At 34.2% G+C, this 19,016-nt stretch overlaps 1 protein-coding gene across 18 annotated transcripts in view; it reads right to left on the minus strand.

The window, feature by feature from the left end:
• Positions 1 to 19,016, minus strand: part of LOC106868354 (N-acetylated-alpha-linked acidic dipeptidase 2) — a 1,035,601-nt gene that overhangs the window by 252,456 nt on the left and 764,129 nt on the right. For all 18 annotated transcript variants that reach the window (XM_052970680.2, XM_052970677.2, XM_089357530.1 and 15 more), the window contains one exon: positions 8,123 to 8,269. In XM_052970680.2, coding sequence (XP_052826640.1) covers positions 8,123 to 8,269 — 147 coding nt within the window. The remainder of the gene's footprint in view (positions 1 to 8,122; positions 8,270 to 19,016) is intronic.

Here is a 19,016-nt window from a genome sequence, read left to right on the forward strand (position 1 = left end):
CTTACATTCTTATTTAAGCCATAATGAGGTTTCACAATATTTAAATTTATTTGAATACATACATATATATATATATATATATATATATATATATATATATATATATTAAACGCACACAGAGAGAAAGAAAAATACAGCATGCATGCATGAATATCTAACCATCTAAACATATAGATTTTAGCTTGGTAGAATGATAAATACATATTTAATAAAATATTAAATAGGTCAATAGATATATGGATGCAACATAGATAAGCAGTAGGACAGGCAGACACAGAGCTATGTAGAAGATAGAGAAAGAGAAGGAAAATAAGATATCTACATTGCATGAATTAGTGACTGTTTATGCAAAATTAAGTTGAAGCAATGTAATGTGGAAACTAGAGGCATTTTGCTCAATATGACTTGTAGACTGTAATGGACACTTCAGCTAAGTGGAGAAATATATAAAAATAGATTTCTTAAGTCCAAATCTGTTATGGCCAATGCAGGCTTTAACATACTTCACTTCAGCAGTAAGTCATACATTTTTTGGTTGGTGGCCAAACATAGTTTGTCCATGGCATTCCAAGCTAGACATTTTCATTTCAATTTGCTGTTAACGCTAATCTTGATGAATCCAATAAATCTCTTTTTGCCTTTTCTCTCCGCTAAACACTTCCATTACACGTCAGGATTCTCTATTTATGGATGAGAACTAAGCTCTCTGAATTTCAAACAAATCCAGAAAACCTGATAAAATTCTCACTACCAATAAGTAAGACACGCTTGTAAAACATACTTTCAATGTAAGTGATTATTTGTTTTGTTATTAAAGAAAATACACACATATATTATGCATACACATATAGACAAAAGGCAGGCATAGCTATTGAGTAGAGACGTTTGCTTGGCAGCTGTGTGGATACAGTTGGATTCCATCGCATGGCACATTGATCAAATGGCCTGTGGTTGCCCAATGCGCTTTTAGTGGGATTTAGTAAATGAAAACTGTGTAGAAACTCATCGTAGGGACAGTTCTTACTCTTGGGTGGTAGATTTAATCTCTCACCCTGCTTTAACACATAAGCCTTGGTTGCAGTCCCTGGATTTCACTGTTGTAGGCATTCTGGCCATGCCTGAGAATTATTTTCTTTCTTCCTTTCACCAGTGACAGAGGATCTGAGAAAGGGTTATGTGTGTTGCATCTCTTCCACTATGTCATTAGGTACAGAAATATATTAAGGCATATGTAAACGATAGTGGAGGTGCGTGGCTTAGTGGTTAGGGTATCAGCATCATGATCGTAAAATTGTGGTTTCGATTCCTGAACCAGACGAGGCGTTGTGTTCTTGAGCAAAACACTTCATTTCATGTTGCTCCAATCCACTCAGCTGGCAAAAATGAGTAACGCTGCGATGGACTGGCATCCTGTCCAGCTGGGGAACACATACACCATTAAAACCGGGAAACCAGGCCCATGAGCCTGGCTAGGCTTTAAAAGGACGCATTTATTTATCTTATATGTAAACGATAATAATCAGATATTATTATCATTAATATTATGAAGGCAGAAAGCTGGCATGATCATTAGCATGCCAGACAAAATGCTTAGCAATATTTCATTTGTCTTCATGTTCTGAGTTCAAAATCTGCTCAGGTCGACTTTGTTTTTCATCCTTTTCGGCTTAGTGAAATAATTACCAGTCATGCAGTGATGGTGATGTATCAACTAATCCAAGCCCCGCAAATTTCTGGCCTTATGCCTAGAGAAGAAAGGATTATTATTATTATAATTATTACTAGCAGAAAGACTGCCCTCCAGGAAGTTTTCTGCTAGTTGCTGAATAATATTTACATCTAATTCCCAATTAGTGTAATATTTCTGAAATGGTACATCTAATTTTCCTTTCTATCCTTTATTCATCTAAGAGTACTCACTCACACAGTAAATATTTCTTTCATTATTTTGTTGCAGTCTTAATCTCTCCTTTATTTTAAACAAACTCAAACGTAGTTTATCTTTTATGTGGTCACTTATTATGCTAGAAAAAGCAGGCAACACACAGGTATTTATTGTACAATGTATAGCATATCAAACAGCCATACCAACAAATTTACCTGCGATTATTTTTTTCAAATTATGCTAGTGTAGCAATTTCAAATTAACTCTACTAACCCTTCTTTTGACCTCCCAGTAACTTGGTGTTGTCATCAGATCAAAGATGTGAAAGCATTGAACCCCCTATGATTTCAAATTACCCCTTCAAATCCTGCCCCAAATGTTCATTGGCTTGATGGCAAATAATGTGTGTTTTCTGCATGTGAATTGTGTTAGGCACACATGTGTAAATTACTGAGAAAGAGTTTTGAGCATCCACTTTGTTGGTGAAAGTAGAAAATGTTGCATTTAAAGTCTATATACTTTTACCCTGCATGTGTAAGCATGGTATTGTAGTTGCTTGTCTTTGTGTGTTTGCAAAATTACTGGAAAATGACTGAATGGATTTTCATCAAATTTGGCAGAAATACTAATTGGGTGAGTAGCTCAAACTCATTAAATTTTGGTGGATGGGTGAATCAAAATGTTTCATTTTCTTTGTTGCAAATACACAAACGATAAGCAGGGAAGTAACTCTTGATGTCATTTTGTTGAAATATGAATTCGTTCGAGAATATATTTATCAAATTAAATTTTATTTTATCCTTGTCTGTGGGCAGGGTATGCATTGCACCTCTGATGCCTTATTTTTTTCTGTGTATTATAATTGTGTGTGAATGTAATTTGTTATGTATATAAGTATATTTCGTTTGCATTTGAAGCATGTAGGTATTAATATATTTTGTTTTGTGTATATACATATTTTGATCATTAGTTTGTTATTAAAAGAGGTTTTTAATAAAAAAAATTGCAAATGCAGAATCTCTGATGTTTGTTCTTTTAAAGGTATCATAAAAATGTTAAGGGATATTCTCGAAAAAAAAAAAAAACCTATTGGAAAACATACTGTTGCTTCTAACACATATGATTGTATAAATAATTTATTATCTGTTGATATATATATAAGTTGTACATTTTAGTATTTAATAACCTTGTATAAACACGCAACTACAAATGTACAAAGATGGGAAATGATTTTTTTTTTATTCCTGTTCATCATATAAACTATAATAACACAAACAGTGTAGATTTCAGCAAAAGAATTTACAATGACAAATATACACACAAAAAAGAGAGAGAGGTAGAAGAGAGTAAGACATTAAAACAACACTATCTTGCAGTTAGATTTTTCAAAACTGCTTGCAGCTAATTTAAATCTTTCCATAGAAAAGAAAACCTTAAAGACCACATTTTGAAATTAAAGAAAAAAAATGAAAATTTTAATTTTTAAAGATTTTCTAAGCTATGGAGACTTTAATACTTTATTTTAACTAATTAATAAGCCTTCTCCATTTAGTATAAATTATTATTATCATTATCATTATTATTAGGGTGGTGAACTGGCAGAATTGTTAGTGTGCCAGACAAAATGCTTAGCAGTATTTCTTATAGTTTTACATTCTCACTGTTGTTTTTCATTCTTTTGGCTCAATGAAATAAATACCTTGTGCTAATAATAATAATAATTATTATTATTTCTATGATATGATGTGAAAATGCATGGTATAGAGGTTAGGATTTAGGGTTTCCTAACGTAAGGTTGTGGGTTTGACTTCTTGAGCAAGGCACTTCATGTCATGTGACTATCAGTCACATCTAGTGGCCACTCAAGGGTGGGAGGGCCAAGAGACTCTATGTTTGTTTACGATTACATAATCATCTAAAACAATTAGTGAGAGTATGATGAATGCTATCAGATTCTATCTTTTACTTGTTTATGAGGGGGGGGGGGGAGAATGCTTAAATAATTATCAATCATGCACTTAGGTTAATTTAATTGACAAACTTGTAAGAGATAGTTTCTTAGATTTATAGTCAAGAATTGAAACTTTAACCTAGATTTTCTTAAGACTTTTTTGTTTTTGTTTTGGCATTAGTGCTCAGAAATTGATGAGGTCACTTAGTTACCCTTGTTTGAGTAAAATTCTATGGTCATTTTGAGGCTATGATAAATAATGCATATACACTCTTTTGTTCTCAAACATACATTGAGTTTTCTCCATAGGTATAAGTAGGAACTCTGAGAGAATATCAGCAATCAGTATATTTTTGTTTTCACATGCTATAGCAAGCAGCTTTTCCTATTAGACACACTCCTAAGGATGCTCAAGCTTCATTTCTACTGTACCACTAAAATGCTGACTACTACTATAGTCTTGATTACTGACTGTACGTGTGAATAAAAACTAAACAATAGTTTTCTCGTCCATGTTGATTATTATGCTGTCTCGCAGACTTTGAACATTTAATTGTAATATAACCCACTACATTTGGTTCTGTTACAACCTCTTCAAAATTACAAACCTTGTGTCTAAATTAAAAACAGTCATGATGATGATAATGATGATAGCATATTGTGGCAAAAATGCCTTGTTAGATTTGTCTTCTTATTCACCAAATGAACCCACTCTTAATTTAGCCCAGATTGCTTTCAATTTTGGTGTATCAATGCAACTCTGAATTTTGATTACAATCAACTAATTACTTTATCTCGTAAATTTAAGAATCTGATGTTATTTGGCATTAAAGTTGGGAAATTTGGGTAATCTTAGCCAATCAACAGATAGCATGGCATTAGCAGCTTTTTACCATGACAACCACATGCTGTGTTGTGGTTCACTGTTGTCTGTGCTGCTGTTGCCTATGTTGATTTTTCACACTTAATTCTTCACACCATGAGATTCTTTTCACCTGTGTGTTTTGTTTTAAACTTCCTGTGTTAGTATATTACATATTTTTTAATGCTTCTGTGTGTTAGTATTTTTCTGTGTTTTTTTCTGTGCCTTTTCTGTGTTACTATTTTTTACATATGTTTTATTTCATATATTTTTGAGACTCATTGACTCAGATAGCTGGATTTATGATTTCACTAGGTCAATTCTGTTCATAAAAATTTAAATTAGGAGTATTTCTTAAACTGTTAGCTTCACTTTTCAACAGCTTAACTCAAATTTAGCCCACGTAACAGGAACTGAGAGGGATATTGTGGAACAGATAATTTGATATTATTTTTGAATTCTGCATGCAAAAACATATAAGATACTGGTATTCATTTCCTTGGGACAAATTCTTTGTTGACCAGTGTTATTCTTATCGTAGTTTACAAATCCAAGCATGAAAACGTTACTCAACTTTGGAGTTTGATGACAGACGTCCCCTTCATACACACACAAACATGACTGCATAAATGCATACATAAACTTATATATGAATACCTATATTCATGTATACATAATACTGAAATGCACATTAAGTAAACACATGCAGACATATATTAATATAACAAATTTTAAAAAAATAATAAAACCATACAATCAATGAAGATACAAAAGAAACAGTAAGATGATACATGTTGATTTTATTAGGTATTTCTGTTTATTTAGAAACCTACAATGAACAGGTCAGATGCTAAACTCTAAATTTCACAGGGTACAACCTTAAAGTTGACACCACTCCACTAAATGTAAAAAATTTGTCTTGCTATAGGCTAAAAATATACAGTTTTTTCGATTTTTAAACTTCTGTAACGCTTTTCTCCAGTTTTTTTTTCTCCGCAACATCATACCTTCAAAGCAATGAGACTGGATGGCTACATTATTATAGCTAATTTTCAGATTTTTTACTGTCTTTTAAAAATTGCAAATTTTGTGAATGAAAAAAACTACATCTTTAGATTTGGTCTCAGAGTTAAAGATAAATTTGCTCTTCATTTCATTATCTTTTACTTGTTTCAGTTTTCAGACTATTGCCATGCTGAAGCACTGCCTTCAAGAATTTTAGTTAAATGAATTGACCCTCGAACTTTTTTTTTTTTTTTAAACCAGGTACTTATTCTATTGGTCTCCTTTGCCAAGCCACTAAGTTACAAGGGTACAAAGGAGCCAACACCAGTTGTCAAGCAATGGTGAGGGATAGACACAAAGACACACACACACACACATAGATATATGTATATATATAACAGGGTTCTTTGTTTCTATCCACTAAATCCATTCACAATGCTTTGATTAGCCTAAAGGTGCCACACTGTGGGACTGAACCCAGAACCATGTGGTTGGGAAGCGAACTTCTTACTACACAACAATGCTGGGACCTATACTCAATAATCTACTGTACTGATTCAGAAATTGATACTGATCCTTCATTAACTTCATCAGTCTTGTTTATGCTTGATTTTTCCCAAATATTTTGGGCTAGATGGATCTTCTCAAGCACAGGTTCTCTCTAGTCTAGCATGGCATTTCAAATTTTTGTATATCCAGACATACATTATCCAATGTGTCCTTTTTTTTTCTCCCTTAAATATGGTATAATATGATTTGGATTCTCTTCTATAATACAAAGCTTAACCCACTGAATGGCTTTGAGGTCAGGTGGTTTCACAAGAGATACTAGACTCAATAGTTCAAGTTCTTATTACAGACAGTGTATTGGAACCTTATTCAAGGCACATACCTTTGCTTGACTGTGTACCTACTTGATAAGTTCCATTTTTATTCGAGTAGTCAATGGCAAAGACATTCAATTCTAAAATCAATTGCTCTAACAACACAACGAAACAACAAAAACCATAATACTCACATTAGCATCGACAAAATTGATGTGAAATACCCCGAAAGGTGGGGATGGAAGCTTTCATTACTGAATGTCAATATGACCTGAGGTAAAGGCTGTAGACTCAATACAATTATCTAAGCATAGATTCACACACACACACACACACACACACAGAGCTACAACAGAAAGAAAGGAAAAAAAAGAAAGTAATGCTGCTTACAATTTCTTCTATCAACTGACTACCATCTTACATATTCTTTATAGCTCCAAAGCTAGAATATAACCCGATCTAAGGCAGAAAGTATTATAGACAAATAATTGAGAACCGATCATAAGTGGATGATGGCAGATAAATGGAACCATCCAACTAAGTTTTTCTCCCCCAAATTACCTTATTCGAAGCAATATTTTTGTTTCCTTTACGATTTTTTAAAACTTTTTCTTAGCATTTCTCATTATAAATCCCTAATGTGCTGTCAGACAGCTTAGAACATTACCTTTATGATTGCTCTTTCTATAGTAATGCCTTAATATTTGTGTGCAACTTGAGATTATCCTTTAACACCTTTACAGCATTATTTTTAGTTTTCTTCCCTTTGCAACACCAACTGTACAACACACAAGAAAATTATGCAGCACTACCTTTTATAGTGAACTCATCAAAGTAAAAATGTGATATTGCAATTGTAATATGCATTGCATGTATATCATCAATAGTGAAATAAAATATCTGTTAATCTACCTATCTAAATATTTAGCTATTCTGTTTTATACCAAATTACTGAGGATTAATGTCTGCTTAAGAAGAAATGGAAAGAAAATTACAAAGAACAAGCAAAAATATTTTCAAATCTGGTTGGTGCTAGGCTTAATCAACAGAGCATTAGACAAAATATCTTGTAAAATCTGGTTATGTCCCTTCACATTCTGAATTCAAATCTTCCTCAAGTCAGCCATTCTAAGGTTGATTGAATATGTACCAATCTAAGTACTGACTGTACCCTTAAAAGTGGTGCTTCTGCATGACTACAGTCTAAAGACTGAAAACCAGTGAAAGAACAGTAAGAGAACAGGATGTATTCTAAGGAAAGTTTATGATTAGAAATGAAAGACATGTTTTCTTCCATGAGTCTTAGTGCAAAGTCTTAGCTTGCCAACATGTACCCTCACCAACATGGTGATGGTTTGAGTGATGTTGGAAACTTACTCTGCATATAATTTTCAGGAAAATGTTCCATGTGACTTGACACTGAAACCGAGGTGACCCATCTAAACTAGACCTGGCCACTGCAGCGATATCCTGTTCCAATAAAGATAGGCAGAATACGGTATGTTACAGGTTACCTTCTACATTAAAACAAATGACTGCTGAATAACTGAAAGGTACTTGTTGATAAAAATTAAAAAATAGAAATCACAACTTACCAATTTGGATAAGAAAGCTGTACGTTGTACTTCTTCAAATGAACGGCATTCATTCCTGGGACTTCAAATTTCCAGATTGATCGAACATATAGGATTAGTCTATTTGTGCCACCAACCCCAGATAGAAAGATCTTGCTGGTAATATCCCTGAAGAGAAAAATAAACATACAAAAATAAATAAATGTATACAAATGTATGTGTATGTTTAATGTGTAGATATTGGAGATATTTTTTATAAGTTTCATACAAGTCTATGGTTGAAAATATAGAATTGGTTAAGATTCTATGTGTGTGTGTGTGCATGTGCACACATATGCTGTTGGCAATTTGTTGGAACAGTGTATATGCTGAGTTTGAAAGAAAGTCAAGACTGAAATTCAAGGCTCAGTTATTTATCACTGCATGCATGTGTGTGTGTGTGTGTAACAATAAATAAATGTATGCATTTATCATTTGTAAATGCAGATGCTCTTACACATATTTTACAATATAATAAAAATAAGAGGAGAAACTGCCATTTCACCAATAATTTTTTTTTTCCTATTTCATTTGATGAAAATTCAAAGAACTAAAATAATAGCTACTTGCTGCAGTCTAGTTTAGTGCAAATTGCTTGAAGTTCAAAGAAAATTTTACTTTCAAAAATCTATGCTAAGTTTTTTGGCACATGAGTAGGTTTTCTTTTAGGTAATAACTCTCTTTTCTATTTTCTCTTTTCTTTTATTTTTTCTCCAGCAAACTTGGTGTAATTTTGATTCATCTTCTAGCCTCTTGGGAATGGGAAGCTTAAGAGAAAAGATAAGCCTAAACTAGTAAGCAGAGAGATTTAATTACACTGAGATGAAAATTCAAAACTGTATTACGTAATGGTTTCAAATCAGAAAACACCAGTAATGCAGACATGAGAAGGATGATGAGGACTGAATAAAGAAGTGCTATAGACTGTTGGAAATTGATAGCTAATGAAAATGTGAGACAGGGGACAAACTTAGGATTGGTTAGATTAAATTAAAGGAAATATGAAAAAAATTGATGTATCATCTAATGAAGATAATGATAATGAAATAGCACTAAGTTTTTCTTATCATCATCATCATTTAACGTCTGTTTTCCATTCTGGCATGGGTTGGACGGTTTGACTGAGGTCTGGAGAGCTAGCGGCTGCACCAGGCTTCAATCTGATCTGGCAATGTTTCTACAGCTGGATGCCAACCACTCTGAGAGTGTAGTGGGTGCTTTTTACATGCCACCAGCACAGGATCCAGTCAGGCAGGCCTAGAAACAATCATGTTCAGATGGTGCTTTTTACATGTCACTGGCACAGGAGCCAGTCTTGGGGGTACTGGCATCAGCCACATTCGGTTGGTGCTTTTTACATGCTACCAGCATGGGAGCCAGTCAGGGACACTGGCCCTGGCTATGATATTGGTTTTACTCGACTCAACAGGTCTTCTTAAGCATATCATATCACCCAACACATCAGGGGTATTCTTAGCAAGGCCGGACATGCGTGGCTGCGATCTTACTTTAGTTGCCAGGTTTTCTCAATCACAGCATATCTCCAAAAGTCCCGGTCTCCTGTCATTGTTTCTGTGAGGCCCAATGTTCGAAGGTCATGCTTCTCCACCTCATCCCATGTCTTCCTGGGTCTACCTCTTCTACAGGTTCCTTCTACAGTTAGGGAGTGGTACTTCCTCACACAGTTGTCTTCATTCATACGTAACACATGGCCATACCAGTGCAGTCGCCTCTCTTCCACACCACATTTGATGCTTCCTATGCCCAACTTTTCTCTCAGGGCGCTTTACACTCTGTTGTGTATGCACACTGACATTACACATCCAGCAGATCATACTAGCTTCATTTATTTCAAGCCTACGCATGTCTTCAGCATTCATGGCCCATGTTTCCCTACTGTGTAGCATCGCAGTTCGCACACATGCACCATACAGTCTACCTTTCACCCTGAGCGAGAGGCCCTTAGTTGCCAGCAGAGGTAGGAGCTCCCTGCACTTTGCCCAAGCTATTTTTACCCTAGTCGTTACACTCTCAGAGCAAGTGCCCCCACTACAGACTTGGTTGCCTAGGTAGCAGAAGCTATTAACTACTTCTAGTTTCTCCCCCTGGCATGTGATGGAATCTGTTTTCTGTTCATCTTCTGTATTTATTGCCCTAGTGCAGCTGCCACACACAAAAACTATTTTCCCAGTTAACCTTCCTTTGATATTGCTGCACCTTTTATGTGTCCATAGGTTACATCAGATATATCGTATGGAGTTGTTATCCATGCCTTTTCTACAGATCGAACAGGGTCATCTACCTGAAGAGGGTTGTGATTTGACAGCCTTCCTACTTACTAAGGCTTTGGTTTTTGCTAGTTTAACCCTAAGGTCCTTCAATTCTAGACCTTGCTTCCACACCCTAAACTTTGTCCCCAATTCTGGCAGTGACTCAGCTATTAGAGCAAGGTCATCAGCATAGAGGAGCTCCTAGGGGCAGCCTGTCTTGAATTCCACTATTATTGCCTGGAGGACTATAATGAATAAGAGGAGGCTGAGGATTGATCCTTGATGAACCCCTACTTCTACTTGGAATTCTTCACTATACTCGTTGCCAACCCTCGCCTTACTGACAGCATCCCTGTAATGAAATCCGATTTCAGCTGAATGGGAGGGAAAGTAAGAAGTTGTGATATTCATGCTTTCATAAAGTAAATTGGTTACAAATGAGAATTAGTAATTGCATCACACAGTTGGTTTGCAGTAAACTTACTGCAATATGAAAGCATCCAACACAAATATGTTAATAATGATATTATCATCAGCCTGGGCTACAGTAGAAGACACTTGCCTAAAGTGCCACACAGTGGGACTGAGCCCCAAAACCTGAAATCATGTGGTTGGGAAGCAAGCGTCTTAACTACATAGCAATACTTTCATACACATACATACATACATAGACACACACTTATATATATATAACTGTATACCCACACAGAATATTTATTAATATTGGCTATTTTCTTTGAAGTTTTACCAATACTGGCTTTTCAAAACACTGCTAAGCTGAAAATTTCCTTATATACAGTAGTAATATATGTAGTCAGTTGATATAGTAAGCAAAACCACAAAAGTGGTGTGGGCAGGAAGGAGAAGTCAGTGATGTAGTGGGTTTGTATATTTTACACAGAATGAAAGGAAGCTTTTCCATTCATAGAAGATCTACAGTGAAATGATGGATTGCTGTTAATAAGAAACATGAACCCTAAATCTAGATACACATTCCAGAAAGATCTCTGCCATTTCTCCCAACAATAAGGATTCAACATCACAGTAGAACAGTGAAGAAAATGAGTGAACTTTTTAGATATATATCATTGCACTTAGCTGATACCATAATTAGTATTGAGTCTTTTATTCAGTGCAAAGTGTACATAACTGCACAAATATATAAAAAACAAGCAAAATATTCTTTTATATTTTACTTGTTTCAATCATTAAACTGTGGCCATACTGGGGCACCACCTTGATGGGTTTACTTGAACAAATTAACCCCAGCATTTATTATTTCTTTTTAAAGTTTGATACATATTCTATTAGTCTCTTTTTACCAAACTGCTAAGTTATAGATGTAAACAAACCAATACCAGTTGTGAAGTTTTGGTGGTGAACAAACATAACACACACACACACACACACACAGCTTCCATCTATCAAACCCATCCACAAGGCTTTAGTCAGTCTAAAGCTACAAGGTGCCAGGCGGTGGGACTGAATCCAGAACCATGTGGTCGGAAAGCAAACTTCTTACCACACAGCCATGCATTGTGTGTGCGTGCGTGTGTGTGTGTGTGTGTGTTTGTATGCATCTATTTGACAGATTTGTTAATAATTTGTGGCATTTATCTCAGCTCTCTGCACTCTCAGTTCAAATCTAGTTGGGGTCAACATTGCATTTCAGCCTTTCAAAGTTGATAAAAACATATCAAATCAATCACCAGTCTAAGACAGCACATTGGTGGAACTGCTACATGGAACTGCATGCTTTGTAATACTTGTGCTGGCTCTTTGTGTTCTGAGTTTCAAATTTCACCCTACTCTACTTGGGTGGTGGACTTTCACTCAGTTTAATACTCTCCATTTGCACTTTAGGTGTCTTTAGTCAAGTTCACTCTGTTGCAAAAATGTGGGCCAGATTTCCTGTTTGAGGATACTTTTCTACCTCCTTCTCACCAGCCTCAAAGGCCCTGAAATGGGTTACAGCATTGGCTACCCTTCTGACTAGCACACACACATGCACACACACACACTCATCCTTGCAGGTTCAGTTGTATTTTATAGCTGGGAAAATTTTTGAGATGAGTAAATACTATCAACTATAGGGCTGGTTGAAATTCAACTTTAGAAGAGCAAAACCAACCAGCCGCTCACTATGTGTGGGATTCAGCATTTGGTATTTAATCATTTGCCAGATTTGTTTGTGGAAAACAAGTTGTGAGAATATAAGCTAAGAATTTACAAAAGATAGTGATAATCATGATGCAACATTAGCAATAACAGTAAAAAAAAAGAAGCCCAAAACAAGAAACAAAAACAAAGAAGTTTAAGGTAAAAACAAAATTAAAGCAAAAATAAACTTTGAAGATAAAGATATCTAGGTAGAGAAACCGCTTCAGAAAGTGTATCTCCAGAGAGTAGATGAAGAGGATATTGATGCAGGCACCACGGACTTGGGTTTGTGATATTTGTGGGAGGGAAGAAAGAAAGAAAGGAGATGAAATAATCAAGTAAAGAAGAAAAGATGAAAGGAAAAAGTTTAAAAGAGCTGATAGCCTATACATGGTTCAAAGACAAGTGATTGATAATGTGCTGCCTTTCATTAGACACTAAACATGTTTTACACCAGGGATATCATCTCTGTTTAATATATTTTACTTCAAACTAAATCGAAGATAATAGAAAATGGAATAAAAATGGAGTTATTTTGGATGTTAAACTTTATAACTTTTCATATCAGTGCTATAAAAAATAAACTGATACATAGTCAAAGAACTGAAAAAAGAAATTGATTTTCATTATACACATATGAGTGTACATTTGCATTCTATAAAAAATTGCTATTTGTGAGTAAATCATAATTAAATTTATTATTTTCCTTTTTTACACATTCATTTTGCTTTAGTTGCATGGGTGGAAAGGACATTTTGTTGCTGAAGTAATCATTTTTATAGATGGATGCTCTTCCTACAGCTAATATTTCAAACTACAAGTGAGGAATCTAGTAGTATTGTTCAGACAAACTGGAGCAAACAGTATTATATGCCTATTATGCCAGGGGTGTAAACTAAGTATTGTTAAATATTTTCTCTTTTTACGGAAATGGAAATGATCTTCAAGAAAACATCATACATTAAACATATCTACACAGGACCATCTAAATGTTTGGCATTTGTAACCAACTTTCCAGTTGCATCCCTTAAGTGATTAGTGTATTTTATGCTGTCGACAATAATAATAGCATTCATAATCAAATCAAATTTTTTTCAGTGTTGCTGGTTATATTGATACGAATTTTATTATTGGTAATAAATATAAAGAAAAAATATTAGGAGCCTCTGAATTAATGTCTCAAAAAGAAAAGAAAAAGAAAGGAAAAATTGCAAATGATATTGCAAACAAAAATAATGTTGATTAGGAAAATGTAAGGGATAATAAGGAAATGAAAATAAACCACCAGTTTTCATTGTTTCTATAAACTGCTGCTATAAGGGAAATGCCTAAGTGAAAAGAAAATAAACTAACTACTTTGGGTATCTTTGTCATATATTAATTTGCTGCTGTTGAGTGCATGATCAATAACTAACAATTTATTGATTCAGATAAGTTTTAAGTAACCCATGAAAAATATAAGGAGAAAGATGTGCAATTTTTATTTTGAAATGAGGATCTATGGCACTTAGCATCTGTAAGGGTATCTTGGTTATCATTAAAAGTGTTAATATTAAAAATGTCATTAAAAGTGTTAATAATAATGCTTAGCAGCATTTTGTTCATCTTTGTGTCCTGAGCTTAAATTTGACTGAGGTTGACTCTGCCTTTCATCCTATTGGATGATAAGATAAGTGTGAATCAAGATAAGATAAGATAAGTGTGAATCAAGTACCGGGGCTAATGTAATTGACTTACCCCTCCCCTCAAAAAGCACTGGCCTTGTGCTAAAATTTGAAACCATTATTAAAAAAATGTTAAAACACTAAAACTGAAACTGAGAAATTTCTTACATTCTGGAGGAATGTAAATTGTAAGAGAAACGTTTAACAATTATTGCATTACCAAAGATTTATCTACATATTCTTAATATAAAATAGAGTACATTTAAACACAAGAGAAAACTGCCTTCAACAGGCAGTTTTTACATGTTAGAAGAAGTAGTCAAAACGACCAAAACCACGTTTAAGAGCAATCTTCAAAAGGAATGAAAAATAAAAACTTTTACCTTGTTATTTTAATCCAGTCAGACCTAGGTTTCAAATTTTTTTAGCAAATAAAATAACTGAAACTGCACTTGCGCAGTGAATTTTAAAAATTATAATGTATAATGATGAGACATGTGTTATTCGTCTCTTAATTATATGTTAGTGTTATGGCGCGGTCATTGATGAGAAATTTTGCCTAGCAAATTATTTTATTTGCTAAAAAATTTTGAAACCTAGGTCTGACTGGATTAAAATAACAAGGTAAAAGTTTTTATTTTTCATTCCTTTTGAAGATTGCTCTTAAACGTGGTTTTGGTCGTTTTGACTACTTCTTCTAGCATGTAAAAACTGCCTGCTGAAGGCAGTTTTCTCTTGTGTTTAAATGTACACTATTTTATATTAAGAATATGTTGTCTATTTACTTTTTATACATGCTAGGCCACTGGTAGTGAAATTTCTAAAATGACTCACTACCCTATATTTTACGTAGATTTATCTACACATGCATATTTATAAAAAATTAAAATTGATGAAGTAGTACAAATGGTAAGCTTCATTGTATCAAATCTGCTTAAATAAAGATTATTTCATATCTTCTGTGAAGAAATGGTTGTTATGCCCAGAAACTTAAAGATTATTCTGAGGCAAAATATTTGTAAGGTTTTGTGAGATTCTTAAACTCAAATACTCCATAATAAATGTTATTTCTATGGCAATTAACCCATGGCTGGTGAAACTGGTATATCATGGTGATAAAACTTTTCAAATTAGATTAAATACAGCTTTTGCTACAATAAATATAATTGTTTTATAATACGAAAAAAATTTCATGATTCAAGAAAAGAAAAAATTGAGAAATTTGATACTCTATAAAACAAAAAAAAAAAAAAAATTTAATCAATGGAGGAGGGCAAAATAACATTGGTTTTTGTAGCAATTCCAGAGAAATGAGATTAACACTTTAGCATTTAAACCAGCCATATCTGGTTCAAATATTCTACCTGTTTATATTCAAACTGATTAGATCTGACTTCTCACATCTACCCTACAATGCCATTCTAAAAAATAAAAACATTGCCATAATTTTGAAGCAATGAGACAATGCTTGATTAATTCAAAATAATGTGAATAAATAAGCATTGCATTTGTCAGAATAATCTGAATGCTAAGGGGTTAAAGCAGTAGGCTCAAAGTTGACATCTGTAGAATAATTCTCGGAGTAATAATTGGAGGAAATATTTAGTAGAACCAGGTGATTAGACACAGTAGTGATGAGGAAGAGAAGGATTAATGTTTTTGTACAAGCTCCAGAAGAAGCAGATAGAGAAAACAACCAGTGTCTATTGCATATTTGGTAAATGAAACCTTCGCAATCAAATGAATAGTCCTGCAATGACGGATTTATTTGTTTTTAATTGTTTCAGTTATTGGACTGCAGCCATGCTGTAGCACCACCTTGAAGGGTCCCAGTACTTATTTTTTTATATTTTTAAGCTTGGTGCTTATTCTATTGGTCTCTTCTGTTGATGTTACGTCCTAAGTTACAGGCATGTAAACAAACCAGCACTGGTTGTGAAGTGATGTTGAAGAACAAACACACATACACTGGCCAAAATAAGTTTAAGACCAATGACGACAGTTCTATTCCTTCATTAATATATTTTTAACAAAACTATATAAAATTATTTTACTTTTTACAGTTTATGTAAATTTTTTCCTTTTTTGAATGATATAGGCATCATATATCTTTCTACAATTTGAATAATTTTAATGCGCAATTAATTCAAATGATTAGAAATTGTCGGCAAAATAAGCTTAAGATCATACCTAAATTATGCAAATTGATAAACCAAATGGGTGGTCATATGGTTGGTTGTACTGCACGGTTTTGTTTAATAATCGAGCATTGTTACACATTAATTCACTAAGGGAAAGCATCATAGCATCAGCTGAGTTACTAGATCAAAGATCATGTTGCTTCTTCAGCAAAATGTGTTCTTCATGAACATTAGGAAGCAATTAGGATGCAGCAAAACGGCTTGTGTTCAAGCATGGAAGCTTTACCAAGCCACTGGCCAATACAAAGATCAGCAAAGAACAGGCGCTCCGAGAAAAAGAAACAATAGAGGTGGATCAGCAAATTCATAGGCTCTCTAAAGGTAATCGAATGCTAACAGAAGTGGACATTTGCAAGCAATTATCTGATGAAACTGACATCAGCTTTACATCACAAACTGTCGCAAACCACCTGAAAGAAATTGAACTGCTTGGCCGGATCGCTCGAAAGAGCCGATAATTTCTGAGATGAACTGGTGGAAGTGGATCAAGTTTACTAAAAGCCATATTGAATGGACGGCTGAAGACTGGTCAAAAGTTCTTTGGAGTGACAAATCCTGCTTCTGCATCTTTGGATCAGACGGAAAGACTTATGTTAGATGCCATCCAGCTGAAGAATTCCATCCTAAGTATGTCAAGAAAATGGTGCAAGCAGGATGTGTGTGTGTGTGGGGGGGGGGGTTACTGGTGTGGGCCACATTCAGCAGCTTAGGCGTTGTTCCAATTATTAAGGTTGATGGCAGACTGAACAGTGTAGGCTATCTGCAATTAGTAATTGAAAATGTGCTGGCATATTTAAATAATCTATTTTCCAGCAGGAAAATTGCCCCATTCATAAGGCTGGGAAAAATTTGCCATGTTTTGAGCACAATAATACGGTGGTTATTAAGTGACCTCTGCAGACCCCGGATTTGAATCCAATAGAAAATATATGACATTATATTTCTAAAAGAGTTCATGCTAAAAAAAAACACAACAAATTCGTCTCAATTATATAATTTTATTGAAGAAATATGGCAGAACATTCCAAGTGATTTTTGTGCTCATTTGTCAAATTCCTTGTCCTGCTGTTGTAAGGCCGTAATTGAAAATAATGGCTATGGAACTAGATACTAATAATACATTTTTGTTCATTGATCATTTGTACCGTAAATTTTCAATTTAAACAAAATAATGTTGGTACTTTCTAAAACTTATTTTGCCAACAATTTTTAATCATTTGAATTAATTGTGCATTAAATTCAAATTATAGAAAGATATATAATGCCTATATCATTCGAAAGAGTAAAAAATTCTACATAAAATGTAAAAAGTAAAATAATTTTATACAGTACTGTTCAAAATAAATTAATGAAGGAATAGAAATGTCATCATCAGTCTTAAACTTCTTTTGGCCAGTGTAGATATAAGTATATATATCAAATCTACCAAATCTGCTCATAAGGTTTTGGTTGACCCAGGGCTATAGTAGAAGACACTTCCCCAAGGTACCAAGCAGTAGGACTGAACCCAGAACCATATTGGTTGGGAAGCAAATTTCTTACCAGACAATCATACCAGTAGGCAATGTAAAATTGTAAGAGATTGTGAGACTTTATATTTGTAGTTGAGTATTTTAGCTGTCTTACGCAAAAGTAATATTGTATACATATATCTTTAATAGCTACACTGATTATGTTTTGGTGCTTTTGATGGAGTTCAGGTGGTGATGTTTTACTTAGAGGATATTTTGAGATCTTTGTTTATGAAGACAGAGAATGTAGTGGAATGTATAGAATGTTTATAAGGAGTGAAGGGTGCTATGATCTTCACAAGACTGTGTGTGGTTAAAAGATGTTACACATAAGGAGGAAAGGCTAATAATTAGCAAGTTCAGAAGTATTGATCTTTGGAATAAGATATATCATGGTACATACTATATCCTATATTGTTGCAGGAAATTGAATTAACTTTGACATATGGTGTTTGAGAATAATAAAAAAGAAACACACCAATAGAACTGATAACCTTACTCAGGTGTGCCAAATCCAATTAAAAATTGACTCCCAACTTTTAATGAATTTGTAATTCTAATAAAGTCCAGTAAGTTGGCATTAGTATTTCAATGAAAAAAACAGTGGGCCTTCCTAAGTCACATGCTCATAAGGCTGGTTTCCTGGATTACTCACTTCTTGCCAGCTGAGTGGACTAGAGCAACGTGAAATGAAGTGTTTTGCTCAAGAACACAATGCATCACTTGGTCCAGGAATTGAAACCACAATCTTATGATCATGAGTAGAATACTCTAACCACTAAGCTACACACATGCACAGTACCAGTATTTACCAATATTTAAATACACCATAACCATTCTCCAGCTTCAACCCAAGCTCTAACCAATTTAAAATGTTTTCTGTACTTTGGACCTCTTTGAATATTCATAGCAGAATGGTACATCATGAATTTGTGATTCAATGATATGAAATCTGTGAACCCCATTGTCAGCATGACATCAGCAGTGCTGGACTTAGGACAAATGAGGACCTGTGCTAGTTAAGTTATGAGGCTCCTTATTTGGACAGCCAGGCATACATGCTTGAGAAA

The sequence above is a fragment of the Octopus bimaculoides genome, chromosome 9 (genome assembly GCF_046866305.1).
Source record: "Octopus bimaculoides isolate indiv1 chromosome 9, ASM4686630v1, whole genome shotgun sequence".
NCBI lineage: Eukaryota > Metazoa > Mollusca > Cephalopoda > Octopoda > Octopodidae > Octopus > Octopus bimaculoides.